General features: G+C 35.9%; 2 protein-coding genes across 2 annotated transcripts in view; one reads left to right on the plus strand and one right to left on the minus strand.

The window, feature by feature from the left end:
- Positions 1-7,152, minus strand: part of LOC106884257 (dynein regulatory complex protein 1) — a 23,558-nt gene extending 16,406 nt beyond the window's left edge. The window contains exons 1-8 of the mRNA XM_014935538.3: positions 7,112-7,152; positions 6,821-7,009; positions 5,327-5,530; positions 4,853-4,904; positions 3,522-3,578; positions 2,671-2,745; positions 2,292-2,429; positions 1,031-1,240 (exon numbers count right to left, since the gene is read on the minus strand). Of these exons, the coding sequence (XP_014791024.1) occupies positions 1,031-1,240; positions 2,292-2,429; positions 2,671-2,745; positions 3,522-3,578; positions 4,853-4,904; positions 5,327-5,530; positions 6,821-6,969 (885 nt within the window). The 5' untranslated portion in view covers positions 6,970-7,009; positions 7,112-7,152. The remainder of the gene's footprint in view (positions 1-1,030; positions 1,241-2,291; positions 2,430-2,670; positions 2,746-3,521; positions 3,579-4,852; positions 4,905-5,326; positions 5,531-6,820; positions 7,010-7,111) is intronic.
- Positions 7,084-18,411, plus strand: LOC106884258 (large ribosomal subunit protein uL5). The gene is made up of 6 exons (XM_014935539.2): positions 7,084-7,216; positions 9,635-9,791; positions 10,558-10,664; positions 12,212-12,359; positions 17,703-17,797; positions 18,351-18,411. Exons 1-6 carry the CDS (start codon positions 7,211-7,213, stop codon positions 18,378-18,380), a joined length of 543 nt encoding a protein of 180 aa, XP_014791025.1. The 5' UTR covers positions 7,084-7,210; the 3' UTR covers positions 18,381-18,411.
- Positions 18,412-18,898: the final 487 nt, after the last annotated feature.

The following is an 18,898-nucleotide window of genomic DNA, read 5'->3' on the forward strand; positions in this document are numbered from 1 at the left end:
AGGGAGTCTTTACCTACTCGTTTTGATCTACAACCAGCAGTTAAATCTTCTAGGCATCACACTTTAGCATCATTAAAAAAAAAAACAAAGAAAAAAAAAACACAACACATTGAATATTATTATTATTCAGGTCACTGCCTGGAATCGAACTCGGAATCTTGGGGTTAGTAGCCCGCACTCTTAACCCCAAGATTCCGAGTTCGATTCCAGGCAGTGACCTGAATAATAATAATAATAATAATAATAACAACAACAACACTGAATATAATTTAGAATTGCTCGATCAGAGCTGACCTGTTACTAAACAATAATTGTGTCTTTGAGTTTATTTGTGTATTCTAGGAAATGACATGCAATAATTCTATGAAGACCTTCCATTAGTAGATGGTCGCACAAATAATTTTTTAAAATTCTGCCAGAGTATGACAAAGACATTGTAAGGGAAAGATATCTGTCATTGAAATACTCCAAACCAAACTAAACTTAGCCATACAAAAAATAAGCACATCAGAATTGATAAGCGTCAGTTTAAAATGTCAGAGCATAAAGCTTATTTAGTTTGACAAAGATACCCTTTTTTACATGTCTCAAGTTGTTGAAATATAAAATAATTAAATGATTAAATAAAGTAACTAACATGCAGTCAGAATTAACTCTTATACTTCTAATTTATAAGCTACCAATCAAACAATAGCGGTGAGCATCACTTCTGTCTCAGACATTACTCCATCATTCACTGGAAGAATTACTGTTAAATGCTTTATAGGCAATGGAAGGATATGTCAGGCCCTGGATACAATTTTAACTGAAGATATTTTCTCTTTCTTTCTTTCTTTCTCTCTCTCTCTCTCTCTCTCCACACACACACACACACAAATATAAAAGCAACTGAAACAAAGAACAGCAACAGGCAAGAAGAGTTTTAATGCTTCTGTAGTGCTTACAGCTGTTTCATAACCTACTCAGAATTACACCATAACCTTCAATGCGTATATATAAACCATTCTTTCTACAACAGAGAATCTCTTACCTGGACTTCAGTTTCAAGCTTCAGTTTCACTTTTTGGTACTCTTCAGCATCTTGGATCCGAACTTGGTGGATTAATTCTTCATATTCTCCAATACGTTTCTGACTAATTTCCAGATATTCCAGTTCTTTGTCTCGACGTTTTTTCATCTTCTTGTCCCATTTCTGGCGGTGCATTTTCATAATCTCCTCCCGTTCTCTTAAGTAGACTCTCTAAATCCAAATAAATAAAATATTGTTACCTTTTTTTTTTCGGTGTAAGGTCCTTGTCTCCCCATTTCTAATCCCCTGTCCCTTTGCACTTGCACCCTTATCCACCTACATTTTCTGATTCCTATGCATCATCATTTAGCACCCTTGTTCAATACTTATTTCTTTATTGCGCACAAGGAGCTAAACATAGAGGGGACAAACAAGCACAGACAAAGGGATGAAGTCGATTAGATTGACCCCAGTGCATAACTGGTACTTAATTTATCGACCCCAAAAGGCAAAGTCGACCTTGGCGGAATTTGAACTCAGAACGTAGCAGTAGATGAAATACTGCTAAGCCTTTTTGCCTGGCGTGTTAACCATTCTGCCAGCTGGCTGTCTTGTTCCATACTGGCAGGAGTTGGATGTTTTGATGGATCCAATGTATCTATGGACTGTATTGATCTCCAAAGTCTACCTTGGCATGGTTTCTATGGCTGGATGCCTTACCTGATGCCAACCCTTGATAGCATGAACTGAATGCTTCTATGTGGCACTACGTCACCATGCAGTTCACATCTCCTCCTGTACTTTGAGGCTGTGCCATAACCCCTTTTCCCCTTTTTCCAGGTGGGATACTCATATACATCCTCCACAGTAAGACCCCTGTTCCTGTTTCCCTATAATAGTTTATTTTATCCTCACCTGGTACAAAGCCGTTGCTATCTCTACTACACCCTCCACTCAGTCAAGAGGGTTTGTCTTCCGAGTTATTTGGTGACCTCACCAGTGTTGGTGTCAGAACTAAACCATCCATTTACACTCTGTAGAGTGGTTGGTTCCAGGAAAGGCATTTGCAGCCATAGAAACCATGTCAAAACAAATGGAGGCTGCTGCAGTCCTCTGACTCACCGAATCCTACTGAACCTTCCAATCCATGCTTTCCTGGAACTTGGATGTTAAATGATGATGATGATGAGGATATATATTCACACACACACACACACACATTTTCTGTTCTTTGAATAAAGACCTCAGTCACTCTTTTCCCCGTATTAATCAAATGAGTCACCTCAATCTCGTCAAGTTCATCCCTGAACGCTTTTCTCTGTACTTTGATTTGTTCTTCCATCCGTTCCACCAACAGGTCAATATCGTCGGCCTGTTTCTTCAGGTCTTTTACATAATTGTCATCCACCTTTTTCAACTCCTGCAATGGTAGATATTTCAAGATTTTTATTCTCAAAACAGAAAACACAGGAGTAAACATAATCATATAAAACAAATGTATACAAAAATTGGTTGAATCTTTCAATTATAAAGATTCCTATCTTCAATTGTGAATACGAAATTTCACCCCATGTAGAAAGAATTTTGAAATGGTGTTACTCCCCAACAAATCCTTAGAAATGGAACAGGATTTGTTTCTCAAAGAAAAACTTGTTTCTTACCACCTGGAAGTCACTGATCAGTTTATTTTTTTCTTCCAATAAAACATCACATGCCTTCTTCTGTTCTTCTAGAGCCTGGATGAAAAGGAGAAACAAAAGAAGATGTAGATATAGTTACATGCTTGTATCACCACAGCTGCAATCATCATCATCATCACCACAACCACAATCATCATCATCATCATCACCACTTTTCATCTTTGTCCTCCTTGTCATTCCTATTTCCTTCCCCCTCTTTATAATCATCATCATCACCATCTTTAACATGACAATAGTGTGTACATGATGGTCTTGGTGGGGGGGGGGGCAATTCACAGTTGTCCAACCAAACAAAATCATACGAGTGAGGTTGAAAAGCTGCAGATGTTAAACGCAAAGCCCATGGTTGGCGTATGAGTAATAGGATAATCACCATGATGATGGTAATGTTGATGATGATGATGACAATGATCAGTTGGGTCGACCTGTGCCTAAAAAAGCCAGTCTGGGCAAGGTTCTTTTTTTAGTAAAAATTACCATTTATTAAGTGAAGCTGTATGACCTAATGGTTAGGATACTGTACTTCCAGCCATAAGAACGTGGTTCTGATTTCCAAACCAGGCTGTGCATTGCATCCTTGAGCAAAACACTTCATTTGAATCTGGCTCCAGGCCATTCAGTAACTCTGTGATGTCCCAGACTCATGTCCCACTTAGGGGAGTGCTGTGGTCTCAGTCACTTAAACACCATGGAAAGCAGCCTATAAAGCTCAATGTTTGAAGGCAGAATTAACATTTAATTAATAGTTTGATAAAGCACATTAATTAATGAGAAAGAAAGAAAAAAAAAGAAGAAGAAGAGAAGAAGATTACCTCAAAGAGCGAATGAGGGACGTCCTTTTGCATTGCTATTTCCCATTTTTTGTTGATCTTATTCAATTCAGAAACATTATTTCATATGGAAATGAAATTAAAATTAAAATATTAGCATCAAAGAAAAATAACAATTCTTTTAAACAAGAAAGAAATCCAAAGAATTTAAACTTTTTTCTGGCAGAAGACTTAGAAAAAGACCAAGAATGAGATGGTTGGATAATATCCATAATTTCAGTTGGTTGGTCATGGTTGGGAATCCAGCAAGAAAGTGTAATGACGGTTGCTTCTGACAGGAGACTATGGTGGAGGTGCATAATGACTCTAACCCCACAACTTTCCAAGCAATAGGGGTCAAAGAAAAGCTTAGATGAATGGACAAACATCGTGTGACAGTTATAAGCAAGTGTTACAGTCATAAAAGGGGATGTCCTTCATTTCCTATCTTCCAAGGAAGCATGTCCAGGTTTGGGGAATATTACTTTGCTTGGAAATAGGTGAAGGTTGGCAACAGAAAAGGCAGACAGCCATGGAATAAAATGATGATGATGATATATATATATATATATATATATATATATATATACATACACATATTATATTTATAGATAAATTCATATATATCATCATCATTATCGTTTAACGTCCACTTTCCATGCTAGCATGGATTGGACGATTTGACTGAGGACTGGTGAAACCAGATGGCTACACCAGGCTCCAATCTGATTTGATAGAGTTTCTACAGCTGGATGCCCTTCCTAACGCCAACCACTCTGAGAGTGTAGTGGGTGCTTTTACGTGTCACTGACACAAGGGCCAGTCAGGCGATACTGGCAACGGCCACGCTCAAATGGTGCTTTTTACGTGCCACCTGCACAGGAGCCAGTCCAGCGGCACTGGCAACAATATATATATATATATATATATATATATATATATATATATATATATATATACATATATATATATATATATACACACATACATACATACACACGCATACACATACATACAATAGGCTTCTGCACAGTTTCTGTCTACTCACAAGGCACCAGTTGGCCCATGGTTATAGTACAAGTCACTTGGCCAAGGTGCTGTGTAATGGGACTGAACCTGAAACTACATAGTTGCAAAGCAAGTTTCTTAACCACACAGCCATCTCTGCGCAGAAAGATTAGTACCAAAAGTTAAATTGTTCTAAATATGGCATAAGTTTAGGGTTTCTTACTGATCCAAGGAATTTTGAACACTTCTAACAATGTTTTTTTTTTCTTTTATCCATTTTAAAGCCTGGATTAGTTTCTTACAACAAGAATATCACAATCTCTCACCTCTTCAAATCTTTCAGCTGAAGTTTTAGCTTCATGTTCCATTCTTTCTTTTCTGCAACAAGAATTAAAGAAAAAATAATAATTAAATGACAATTAAGACTAATAACAATGTTTAATGAATGTTTCAAGTCAAGTTAAATTATTCCTATAGCATCTTTGTTGTTGGGGCACAGGAAATTTTTTATCAATTTTTTTTTCTACCTCTTTCAGTCTTGAGCTTTCTCTTCAAGCTGGCCAGATCTGATCTCTCACACCTATCCTACAATGTCATTCTAAAAATAAAGAATCACATCATAGAAATCTTGAAACTAAGAGATAATGCATGATTAATTTAAATTAACGAGACTAAATAAGCATTAAATCTGAGTAACCATTCTCATCATTTAACCTCCATTTGTCTATGCTTGTCTGGGTTGGAGAGTATTTTTGGTGCAGATTTTTTATAGCCAGATGCCTTCTTGTCACCAACCTTACCTTAATCGTGAAGATTCCTCATACTGTATTCTTCGTTGACTCTCCCGAGAATCTCCTGCCGTGTGGATGTTAGTCACCAACTGTGAGCCATCACATTCCAATTTCTTTAATCGTTGACGACTCATTTCAATCTGCTGTACAGCTTTACTCATTTCCTCTTTGACATCTGTTGGAGGGGGTTCAACCTCATCTCCTTTTTTTGTCCTGGTAACGAAAAATAAAAAAAACAGAGGGAAATTAAATATTGTAATGCATACCCTTCTCCCCCCACATACATATATGTACACAAATATTAACCCTTTTATTTTTCATTGCATATTTGCCCCTCGCACATGTCAATCTTTACAAAATCTTTCATAATCTTTTTCTCATTTTTCATTGAAAGTTGCCATATATATTTTCATTTAATTTAGTTCAAGCATAAAGTGGCAAAATCTGGCAGAACCATTCCCACTCCAGGCAGTATGCTTCGTGACATTTCGCCCATCTTTTTGTTCTGAGGTCAACTTTACCTTTCAGGGGGTGGGGGAGATAAAATAATTACCAGTTGAGCATGGGGGGGGGGTCGATGTAATCGACTTGTCCCTTCCCCAAAATTACTGTCCTTGTGCCCTAATTTGAAACCAGTTTAGTCCTAGTATATATGCCCCTGGAGTGAGGTACAATATACATATGAAAAGGGGTGTTTTCCAGTAAATACTGGTTGTGTAATCCAGTTCACTGTCATTGAAAGGCACGGAATCTTCTGATATGTCTGCAATAAACTGAAGACTTTTATGAGGCTTGTTTAAGTTGTCATAATACTGGGTTTCTTCATAAATTCTAACTCTGTCATCGAGTGCTTGATATCATTCTAAATTTATTTACAGAGCGAATGAGTGTTATTAAACGAATAAAGGATATAAAGGAAAATTAGGCGTAACATAGGAGAAAAATTAAACAAATTGGCCATCAAATGTGTAAATATTATTTAGTGAACAGCAAAAAAACATTCGATGTGTGTGTGTGTGTGTGTATATATATATATATATATATATATACTAGCAGTAAGACCATACATCGGGTATATATATATATATATATATATATATGTATGTGTGTGTGTGTGTGTGTGTACGAGGCTGCATAGCCTCGTGGTTAGAGTGTTGCACTCCCAATTGCGAGATTGAGGGTTCGATTCCAGGACCAGGTGGTGCATTGTGTTCTTGAGAAAAACACTTCATTTCACGTTGCTCAAGTCCACTGGAAATGGGTAACCCTACGACGGTTAGCCAAGACGAGGCAAAAAGCATTGTGATCGGCGATGTATAACAACATCCGATGGCCGATTACATGATATACGTCTGTGTGTGTGTGAGTGCATTTTGTGTGTTCCGTTTAAAACGCAGCCTTTAATAATGTTCAATAACTTCACATAAATATTCGCGCACTAAGTCGATAGAAAGAGCTACGTTGCCGTAGTGTCTGTGATCACACACGCATTTCTGTTCATACCGTTCTATTGTTCGTTCAATTCTTAATCTTCTGGCAAGTATCCTTTCTTCAGGGTCATCTGAATTGACATCGGGTTCGTACACAGGAAGTATTTCGCTATTATGCTTTTCCATCCCATACAGGGTGGATCCACCTGCTGTGGAATCCATTTTGCCTCGGTTTATGCTTTCTCAGTTGGCATGGCAACAGCTGAAGTTCGAAAATGACAAAACAATTAGGTCAAAATATATCAAACCAAATTATTTTTTAGAAATAGTTACTAATTAATTAAAATAATTATAAAATACTTACCACACGTTGATGAACAAAAATAACTTTTTAAATACGAAAGCTAGTTAGAAATATATATTACCCACAATTCACATCACATTCCTTTCCGGTTTAAACAAAATGACGGTGAGTTGCTTTTAACATTTTTCTGTGTCAAATCTTTTTAATCCTTCCATTAAAACGTATTCCTTCTCGATTTTATTTATTCTAAAATAAAATTACAGAAATATGTTTTACTTTCATGTAGATTTTAAAACATTATTTTAACTCTTTCTTTATAAATAAACAATTTTTCTGGCTCGTCTCTCCTCATGACTTGCGAAATACGTGTTTATCACGTTCTCCCAGGTTTTTCCTCTTTAAACCTTTTATAATTTAAAGGAATTGGATTTTCTTTTTCTTTACATCAATGATATTTAATATGGGGCGATTTATTTTAGGTTATGAAATTACTTTACTCAACGCACTCCCAACAACTTTTCCTAAATTACAACATTCAAAGGAAATTTAATGATTTTCTTGAGGTCGTCGTCATAGTCATGACCACCACCACAGATTTTTCCTTTTTCTTCAATTTCACTGAAATGTACAACAGTTTAATTATAATAATGCTTAATATAATCATAATTACACAATTAAGATTTGCTTCAAGCCTCCTCTCTTGTGACATAATTTGAGAAATCGCGGTAAAAGAACAATTCGTGGAATTAACCAAAATGATTGGAATCAATAATTTTTCTAAATTGTTTTAATTAAATCCCAGCAAAATAATTTGGCGGATCGTTAATAAGTTAGTCTTAGTTTTTTTATTCCTCAAACATTTCCATTTTTCATTTCTCCAACACGTGTTGTTCATAATTTTTATTTTATTTTATTTCTCGATTTTGTTTCCACCGCGTGTGGAATTCTGTATTTCCCATCCTTTTGTTAATTGGTATCAGGACTGTCTACCAATATTAATTATTTAGATTTCATTTACCCTACCAAAAATGTTTGGTAGGGTGGTAAATTAGAGAAATGTGCTCCACCCCGACCAGCTTTGTTTCCTCATAACTTTCTGAAAAAGCAATATTTTTAAATGAAATTTCTTAGAAAAAGTATACATTACGATTATATGAGAATATGTTTTGAAAAATGTTAATTCGGAGTTGTTGGAAGTGTGGCTGGGTCCCACTTGTGTAGTTATGCCAATAGATTTATGGTCGAACCAGTTGAAGCCAAGGTGTTAAACATTTAAAATAATTTTATTAAAATCAGTTTAAAGTCCTCTGCTGTTTGCAATTTCAAGTGCACCTTTCAAGATTAAAAATATATAAATGCTTGACGGCATTTCTTCCGACTACACCTCAACATTGCTGACCCCTTTTCCAAAGTTTGAAGACTTATCTTAACAAGTAATTAGTTAATATCTCTACGTCATTAGATTTACATTTCAAACGAATATGAGGTTTTTCATGCTGGCTCGGGTTGGACGGTTTGACTGGGCACTGGCAAGACAGTAAGCTGCGCCAAGTTCCAATCTGGTCTAGTAAGGTTTCTACAGCTGGATGCCCTTCCTAACGCCAACCACTCCGAGAGTGTAGTGGGTGCGTGCCACCGGCACAAGAACCAGTCAGGTGGCACTGGCATCGTTTTTTACATGCCACCAGCACAGGGGCCAGTCGGCGGGGCTGGCATCGACCGAAACGAACATTGAAATGTCTGTGTTGTCGATATTTTCTGTTTTTTATTTTATTGGTATTTGTTTTGTATTTTAAATATTTATGGTTTAGTGTTAAATGTCCATTCACGTACACTGCTTTATTCGGAATACTTTCTTATAAATTAGATTTGGATGTACAAATGTATTATAAGTAGCTTAGGCTCGTTAATCCACAAAATATAATTTTGTTTAAATAAGAAAAAATATAAATCCAATTTGATTCAAATATAAACCACCCCCTCATTGTTTTGAAATGTGGGATAAAAAAAAAATAGGAAAAATGGAGAAGCTGAAAGTTAGGACAGTTAAGAAAGTTCACTCAAATTTATAAATAGATTTAATCGGATTATTGTAAATTTTAAAATTTCTTTTTCGCGTGACCTCTTCATTGTGCATTTCAAAGGAGACGGCAAGACAAGTGTTGTTAATTTTATACCAGACCAGTTTTGTAGAGCAAGACCTAAATGATAAAAGTTATTCCAACGAACCATTTTTTATCATTATCTTCTTTTTAATCGAAATCGTAGTATTGAATTTATTATTTGAACAGATCTTTATTTTGGACTAAGTCACACGCCAGAATTTTCAGTTAAAATCGAGTTTAAAATAGTGCAACATTTACAGAATTATTTCGTGTTTGATTTTTATTTTGATGAAAATTCAAGTAGTCGATCTTGCACTTAGAAGCTTCCTACTCACTTTGTGGAACAAATACGTATCCGAAATTATAGCCGATATACGCCTGCCCCCACCCTTCAGTGTCGCCAATATAAAATGTTGCTAAAGATGGAAACTATGAGTGATGTAAATGGTCCTTTCTTTTCTATAATTCACCCAATTAGGTCGACAAGGATGACAAACGAGCTAACAATCAAATGCGACAGCTCCGCATCCAGAAATTATGCTTGAATATTTGTGTTGGAGAATCTGGTGATAGGCTCACTCGTGCTGCCAAGGTATTGGAGCAGCTCACAGGCCAGCAACCTGTATTTTCAAAAGGTAAGTAAAATTGTATCAACGTGACACTTGAAAAACGTTGAGGGATGATGTCACTAGTGGTGTTGGCTCTCACCATCATTGCTGCTTGCATGTGTTGGATGAAACAGGTTTTCTCTGGCTGGTTGCCAACCTTCAAAGTGAGGTAATCTTTCCCCATGACCAGACATGTCTTTGTAGAATATTGGAAGCGAATGACATCCATTTACAAAAAGCACATGATATCAAGATAAGGCAGCACAAACATTCATAAATATATATATCATCATCTACTGTCTGTTCATGCTGGCATTGGTTTGACCAGGGCTGGCAAACAGGAGCTGCACCAGACTCCAGTCTAATTGAGCATGGTTTCTACAGTTGGCTGCCCTTTCTAATGTCAACTGCTCCGAGAGTGTAATGGGTGTCTGCCACAACTACGATTTCACTTGTCTTGATGGGTCTTCTACTCAAGCACTGCATATTGCCAAAAATCTTGGCCACCTGTCATTGGCTCAGGGCTATAGTTGACACTTACCCAAAAGTGTCACAGTGAGACTGAACCTGCAGCCATAGGGTTGGCAGGCAAGCCTCTTAACCATGTAGCCACAACAGTGTCTATTTAGTCATGGTCTAACTAGATAAATGAAATTATTCGATAACAGGTGCCCCCTCCCTTGTATTTTTTCCTCTCGACATGACTATCTTTTTTTTTTTTTTTTGTATTTGTATGCTTGTGCTAAAATGGCTACAATTTTTCTTTGAAAGGTTGTTTATTATTTTTTACCAGCCAGGTACACCGTTAGATCTTTTGGTATAAGGAGAAATGAAAAAATTGCTGTCCACTGCACTGTCCGTGGTGCCAAAGCCGAGGAGATTTTGGAGAGAGGTCTTAAGGTAAGTTAGCAGCACCATTTCAGGGTTTTGAGGAAGGTTATAATTGCACAAGGGGCAGTAAATGGTCAGTCGTAGTTGCATGTCCTTATTTTCAATTGACTTGTTAATTAGTTTATGACTAAATGCAATTAGGTAAAGTTTTGCTCATATTAAAAAAAGCATCCATCTAAACTCTTCCAGGTAACTATTGGATCTAAACGGTTATATCTAAATGTGAGGTGAAAGTGCTAATGCTTTTACTTAAGTATTTTACCTCATCTCACAGGTGTTTTTCTGTGTTGGATTGACTGAGACAAACCTTCAGTTCTTTGAATTACAGTTATTTCTACAATGTTTGAGACTCTTTGTAAATTGGTTGCATTAACATCAAAGTATAAATGGCACATGTTATTAGTAAGCCAGAATGGGATTCATGAGTTATTTCATTTCTTTCATAATTCATATAGAAATTTAACTAGGATGCACATCGAAAAAGGGGCTAGTCTAGCTGGATGGGATATTATCGCAAAACCTGTGGAGAAGGTCATATATAATAGACAATTCAGTGAAAGGGGTCACTGGGTTATGAAAGGTTGTCAACGATTTAGCATTCAGACAACTCTATCAAATGTATTTATTAACATTTTGAATTTTTATGTTAGGTGATCCTTTGAGAATGTCCTATGGGCGACAGTTTGCTTAGTCTGGTTGAGGGCAACAAGGCTATCATTCACTTGTTATTGGTATTATGTTCTGTTTAATCACGACACAGAATCCTTTGTAGTTTTTATACCTTGAAGTTGGGAGATGGGGTGGGGTTTGTGCAAATATTTTATTATAGAAGATGCTAAAGTCGTTGGCAAAGTGGATCTTGGTTGGTCAACATGTCAGTTATATTTTGTTGGTTTCAAAGTTTTGTACTTGTAACCTTTGACCTTGGCATTAAACTCTGACTGAACAGAGCTACAATAAAAATCATTCTGACCATTAAATTGTCTTCATTCATAGAGTACGGAGAAGTACATTGTCTAATGTCCTTACTTTTCAGCATGTAATTGGATGGACATTTGGTTGGTATTTGATTGACCACGTAGATACTCTCTTGATTTTTTTTGGCATAAGTGATAGATTGTTTGTCCATGTGGGGACCTCTCTTGCGGGCTTGGTGGCATACAAGGGCTTTCATGTAGTGAACAGATTTATTGTTCAATTGTGTTGTAAGAATGGAATTCACCTTAGGTGCATGGGAACTGAGTACCCTCACTTCTTTGTAGGTGCACGAGACACAAGAACCAAGTTAAGTCGTTTTTGATCAGGGTCCAGGTGGGGTGTTATTTTAGAGAATTCTTTTCATATTTTATATGATGTATACTCCACACCATTTTTATGGGCCAGTAGAAAGTGGTTGCAAGAGTGGCTGTACATGTTAGATGCAGATTCGTATAGAAAACTTGAATCCGTGCAAGGGGCGTGAATATTGTCGTGGGCGAGGAAGCTTTCCATTTTGTCTGCTGCTGATTGTCTTGTATTGCAGGATTAATGTTGTTATTGGTTCTCTTCTTTTCCAGGTTAGAGAATATGAATTGAGAAAGTCCAATTTCTCTGAGACTGGCAATTTTGGGTTTGGTATTCAAGAACACATTGATTTAGGAATTAAGTATGATCCCAACATTGGTATCTATGGCATGGATTTCTACATTGTTCTTGGCCGACCTGGTAAGTAGTTCTTTATAAAGTCATTGGAAAACCAATCCCAACATTGTTAAATTTTTCATCATTCTTCTTTGGATAAGTCACGCCATTTTATACTTGATCCTAACTTAAAAATTGGGGTACGACTTCTACAAGTTGTACTTTGTATTTTCAAAGGGCCAACCTTGTCACATTCGGTGTCATGCTAAATCTCCCTGAGAACTACGTTTAAGGTACACTTTGTCTGTGGAGTTCTCAGCCGCTTCTATGTTAATTTCACGAGCAAGCTGTTCTGTTGCTCGGATCAACTGGAGCACTTTGTCATCACAGAGTGCCAGTTTTTTTATTCTCGGTATTACCATTCCTAACCAAATAATAGCTTGTCATCTGATTCAGCAGACTTGTAGAATTATGTACATCGACACGACTAAATACAAGTGGAAAATTTTCTCTTTTGGCTTTGTATGCAGTCACTTAGCAAATTTCCTTTCCGCTCCACCTCTTTTAAAACATTTGTTTCTTATCCGTTAGCATCTCTTTTGTATTGTCATCACCCTAGCAGTTGTGTATGCTGCCACAACTAAGTCCAGTCAAGTTTGATCAAACTGAAAAGAAACCAAATAGATCAGAAAACATTATATAGCCTTAGTGTATGATATAGAAGTGGTCATTTTCTAACCACATTGTACTCTGGGCCCTGCTGACGTGTGCCATTGTCTTCCCATATAAAAATGATAGCCACAACAGTTCTGAGGACTCTCCATTTTGTGGGTTTACCTGGCATGTTGTAGGAAGTGTAATCTGAATTAAAGAGGGTATATTTTGGCCGATATGGTAAGAAAAGAGCTGAATTAGTATAGCACACACTAAAGTGGTTGGTGTTGGGAAGAGTATCCAGCTGGAGAAACCATGCCAAAGCTGACCATGAAGCACAATGGCCCTGTGGCTCACCAGACCCTGTTAAACCAATCCAACAGGGAGAATGGATGTTAAATGACGATGTCTTTTTCTCATGTATTTCCAGTTACTTAGTCACAGTTTCAAAAAGTGTTCTCTGCTCATTTATACAGGTTCATTTCTACCTTAGTCCTGTGTAATTCTGGGCTGCTTACTAATAATGGTTTTAGTCAAAAATGCTGAATTTCCTTTCTCTGATTTTTGAGATCAGAAATTCTTGTGCATATTTTTTTGTCTGTGACGATTTCTGAAGTTATGTTGTGGAACCAAAGCAATTACTGGAAGACTGCTTGGATCCGGTCTCTAAAGAAATACTTAAAATGAATTTTTACTCCATTGTCTTTCTGATATACAAAGTTGTTAACACTTTCGTTTTCCTTATTGTAGTTGCTGTTGTCAGTCATATATATTGTATATTAACACCAAGGTTATACATGTTACATTTGTTTCCACTGCTTTAAAAGAAAAAATCCTTCCAATTCAAAGGCGTGACTGGGGCTTCCTATTGTTAAACCAGCATATTTCCTGGTGTATTATTCATCCACTGTTATTGTTTGTTTCTTTCAACCAAATGTTCTGTCTGATAGTGCTCCAAGCTTTTTTCCTCTCTTGTCAGGCTTTCTTTTGTTATATCGTGTGTGTGTGTGTGTTGTGAAAGTATACATAACTCCCTAATATAATATTGATATTTCCAGTAAATCAAAGCAATGTAACACTGAGTATATATAAATGTTAAACCATTTATACTCTGACTTGCCATTGCTAAATCAACTCCATATTCAGCAACACTGCTCCAACTTCATGTTGGCTTCAGTTACTTCAATTATGGAACATTTACCCTGACGACTTTGTCACCATTAACCAACCCTGTCTATTTCTATTATAATAGTGCTATCATAATTGGATAGGATTATTCTAAAATAGTCGTGAATTTAGATTGATTTTCATAAAATAACTCGATCAACATATGTGATCTTTTGGAACATAATTTAACAAAAGGTTTTCAATCAAACTTATGTCATAATTTTTGCTTCAAAGTGAATCTAATTACAGGTAAATATAGGTAGATTCAGCAAAATTGTGCAAATTACTAGGTTATCTATCAGTTGAACTTAATGCACATAAGACAGGTGTGCCATAAGGGCAACAAGAAAATACTGGAATTTGTCTTAGAAGAAAACTAGGAATTGAAGAATATGCCAACAGCTAAATGAAATAAACTCACATGCATACATAAATATACAGAAACAAGGATTTCACAATATAAATTAATCAAAATTTCTCACAACTTTTACTGGCAAATAAAAAAAAGTAAATTTGAAAAAAAAAAAAACCAAATAAAAGTTAAAAACCTCATTAAGGGATAATAAAATCCAATGAATAAACTGGTTAATTACTGATTACAAGAAGTATTGAATAATTACAATTAATATTCAACAGCAAGGTGACTGGATAAACCAGGGTTTATTATATATTTTTAAGAAAATAGAGATAATTAAATTAATAATTATCTCTGACAGCTGTTTTGATTAAAGACTTTTAGAAATTGATATAATTAAAAACATTTTAAGGCTGAACCTCATTGGAGTGGCTAACGATATATCATTAGATTCTCATGTCCCAGTGTGTTGAGTGTACGGCTCCAAACTGCTATTTTATATATATATATATTTACTGTGATGATGGTATAGCTTCAAAGGGAAAGTGAAGAAAATGATGAAACCATTTTGTTTCCTTGGAAAGACTGCGGCTAGGTCTAATGTCTTTCTAAAAATAACTTTTTAAATTCTTACAGGATTCAGTACAAATTCACATTTTATTTTTTTTATCACTATCGGAATTATTGTCCGAATAGCTTCACTTTTGGCAATAGAAATGTCTGATTCATAGTCGTGCACCTGATTTTTATGCTTGCTGTATATTTACTTTGTGGTTCTTGTGGTTTTCAACATCTTTCTATACCCATTGATCCTTTTGTTTCATATTTCACATCCTCTTAGCCATTCTGTGTTTAAAATATTATAAATTTATTATCAAATATTCTTAGGAATTGTATGAAAATATTTATTAAAGTATTGTGTGTACTGGAGAAGAACTGTAACCAGTTTATTTCTCTTTCACAACAAAATCTTATGTGGATCCCAATTGAAAATCACTGAAAATTGAGCTTAAACAAAAAAAAAAAAGTGTATTTATTGAACTGTGTACACTTGTATACGTAGAAGGTAACTATTAGTTCTTCAAAATGGACGAGTGAAGACAATGTAGACTATTAAATCCAAATATAAAATTGTGATAAATTATTTTTGAATTTTGAAATATTTGTTTTGTGAGAGCAGCAATCCAGTGTTTGCTGCTGTTAAAATGCAATGTTAGACGGAGTATTGGACTGTCTGTGGCTTCTACTTTGACACAACATTGCTATAATAAATTCCTTAATAGCAACCTGCCCCAACTCAATGTTGGCTTCAGTTACTCAATTTAAAGGGACATTGCCCTATAAAAGGATTTTCTTTTATATCTTGTTTGTTACTTTGAGATTGTCTGGCATCTCATCACCACACCATGTGTCTTCTTTCCAGCTACCCCCCCCCCCCCTCTCCTATACAATGTGGGATGGCCAGGTATCTCCTCTAGAGCAAAGCCCCTGGGTTTGTCCCTCTATCATGCTTTGAAGACCACCATTTAGTCAAGGGGACTTTTTTTGTTTCTTTGTCTTGCAAATTATTTGGCAACCTCACTGGTTCCAGTAGCACAGAGAAGGAAAAAAAAATGAAGCACTCAGTAAAGTGTTTCGCATTAGAAAGAGCATCCAGCCTTAGAAAGCATGCCAAAGGTGGCATTGGAAGTCGACACTGCCCCGTAGCTTGTTGGCTTCAGTTGAGTATGGAAAACAAGTGTTAAGTGATGATGATTTCAATTGTATGAATTAGTAGTAAATACAAGTGAATGCTGTAAAGCCTTGAAAAATTAAAACAGAGATTGAACTGGGTTGGATTGTGAAAGCTAGTCCTTCCTTGATAGAAGTGAAATAGAATCTAAAGGAAAGACATGAACAGGAAGACTGATAGAAAGGAAGGATTGGGTATAGGGGTTAATGTGGGGTTGGGGATTTGGATATAACGAGTGATGAGAGGAAGAGAGACAGAAGGGATGGAGGTAGCATGAGCTGTGAGGAGCAGGGGCCATTATAGTAGAAGAGGTGGGAGGAGACAGTGTCGTCTATTGAAGCATGCTTATGGGTGGTCATATTCTTGGGCTCTTTTCTGTATCTGGTCTAGGATTTCTCTGTCCAGTAGTGTTCACATAAATTGATAAAACTCAAATACAAATATTGTTAGTATTTCAAAAACCTCATTTGATATTTCCAGTAGATCAAAGCAATGTAACACTGAGTATATATAAATGTTAAACCGTTTATACTCTGACTTGCCATTGCTAAATCAACTCCATATTCAGCAACACTGCTCCAACTTCATGTTGGCTTCAGTTACTTCAATTATGGGACAATTTTCTGAAAAATTTTGACCAATTGGTTGCTGTTGTTTGTCAGGTGTTTTGGTCAGCCAGGCTAATAACATTTGGCTGCTGTCTGACCTCGTCAATCTACTTCTATACTTAATTGTTAGCTGACATCGAAATTTACTTTCCTTCTTTCTATGCTTTTAATGTTTTTTATTGCAACTTTTTCTATACTTCTTCTGTAGAGGAAGTTAGATCTAGTCTTTAAGAGAAAAAAATCTAGTTGAAAGCGGTTTTAATTTGAGATTTCATGATTGGTCTGCTGTATTCCACCTACACAGTAATACCTCGTCTATCATGGGCGTTAGGTTCCAAAGCCTCCCGTGATAGGTGAAAATCCACGAAGTAGAAGCAGTACCGTATATTTTGTTTTATTATCTTTATCATTTGTATATATTTATTTTATTATAAATGCAAAACAACACTGCAGAGGAATGGATGGAAGCTTAAATTGTAAACTGCAATGGGTGAACGGTGATATGGCGAGGGGATTACTGTAAATCCAACAATATTCTCTCTGCAGAACTTGACAGGAATAAGCAGTGTGGTTGAGGAATCTAGGCTTGCTAAATGCCATGGTTCTGTATTAGCAGCACAGCAGCAACCGTAGCGCATTAAACTCATCCAGTTACTATTGGTTACACTACTCTAAATTTTATACTGGTTGATATTTTCACTGAGGATATTGCAAGATTTTGCAGTTGCTGAGGGTATGGATAATGTGCTAGACAAGTCACCACAAAGTCACTTGTTGATATAATTTGGAGGAAATAGGTCCCCATAATTAAATGGTAGTTCTTTTTTTCCCTATCACCCAGTGTTTACCATGCTGCATACTTTACAAATTATCTTTCTACTAAACTAATTCTGATTGTCTGAATATTTCAGGTTACAATGTGAGTCTCCGCCGACGAAAGAAGAACAAGATAGGAGTCAAACATAAAGTCACAAAAGAGGAAGCTTTGAAGTGGTTCCAACAAAAGGTGAATTATTGGTTTCTGTTGGTTTCAGTAAGAAACTGAGGAATAATCTTTTTGTTTTTGAATTGTAGGAAAGACCTTCTAATTTAATACAAGTCTCCAACTGTGGGGAAAAAAACCTTTTAAGCAAATGTTCCGATTGCTGAAACCTGCTTGGGAAACAAAACTGTTGAAAGTTTTTATTAAAGATAAAAAGATTGGATGAATTTTTACTGTTTCCGAATTTAAATAAGATTGGCAAAAATTAATTGCCACTGGGAAAATGAGAGGGAGAAAGATTTTAAACAATTTCTAATATTTCAGAAAGTGTGTGAGCATGGGTAATCAGCATTTAATAAGATATTTCATTTATATAGTTTTGGGTAATTTTGTAGTTGGTCTGCTTGATTGCTAATGAATTCTAACCATAGTAAAAGATTATAATGTTTGGTAGTTAATTAAATATGCTTAACATCATAAACTCATTGTTGCTAATTAATATTCCCTCTTAAATGTTCTATTCAGAGTATTTTAAATATGGCTTTAAATTCAATATAATTTTCTTTCTTTCTTCCAGTTTGATGGTATCCTCCTCCCTGGCAAATAATTACATGAAATAAACAAAATAAATATTCAAATTATTTGTTTTAGTTATTTTTTTCTTGTTTTTATTTTTAATTTTCTGTTTTGAACAAGGTCTGAGAAAGTGATTCTATGGTCCACCTCCTGCCAGCCTGGAACTTTGACCCTTCATTTGTTCAAGCCGGCCGTAATCGACCAAAATGAATTCGCCTTTATTTGTTCCAAGCCGGTCGTGTCCGAAAGCTCTACGAAATCGCTAAAAAAAAAATAAACAAATCACGTTATTGTATTCGCATGGCTTGGGACATGATGCAGTGTGGTCTCTTAGGGAACCATTTCACCATCAGCACCGACACCTCTATTTTGACTTTTTTCTTCAGTGGTTTTGGCAGAAAATCTTGCCTGTGTAAGTACTTGAATGTGCAGTACTGTTATGGGAAACCGTAAAGGTTTACCCCATGAAATGAAAACAAAATTAAAAAATAGAGGGGACATTTTACAAATGCAAAAAGAAAATATATAGATTACTGCTTTTAAAGACAG

The sequence above is a fragment of the Octopus bimaculoides genome, chromosome 4, assembly GCF_046866305.1.
Source record: "Octopus bimaculoides isolate indiv1 chromosome 4, ASM4686630v1, whole genome shotgun sequence".
NCBI lineage: Eukaryota > Metazoa > Mollusca > Cephalopoda > Octopoda > Octopodidae > Octopus > Octopus bimaculoides.

Bases quoted from the DNA above. Each gene is read 5' to 3' on its own strand.
- LOC106884258 (XM_014935539.2), top strand. The intron at 9,792-10,557 runs GTAAGTAAAATT...ATTTTTTACCAG, and splicing joins GCAACCTGTATTTTCAAAAG to CCAGGTACACCGTTAGATCT. The intron at 17,798-18,350 runs GTGAATTATTGG...TCTTTCTTCCAG, and splicing joins TGAAGTGGTTCCAACAAAAG to TTTGATGGTATCCTCCTCCC.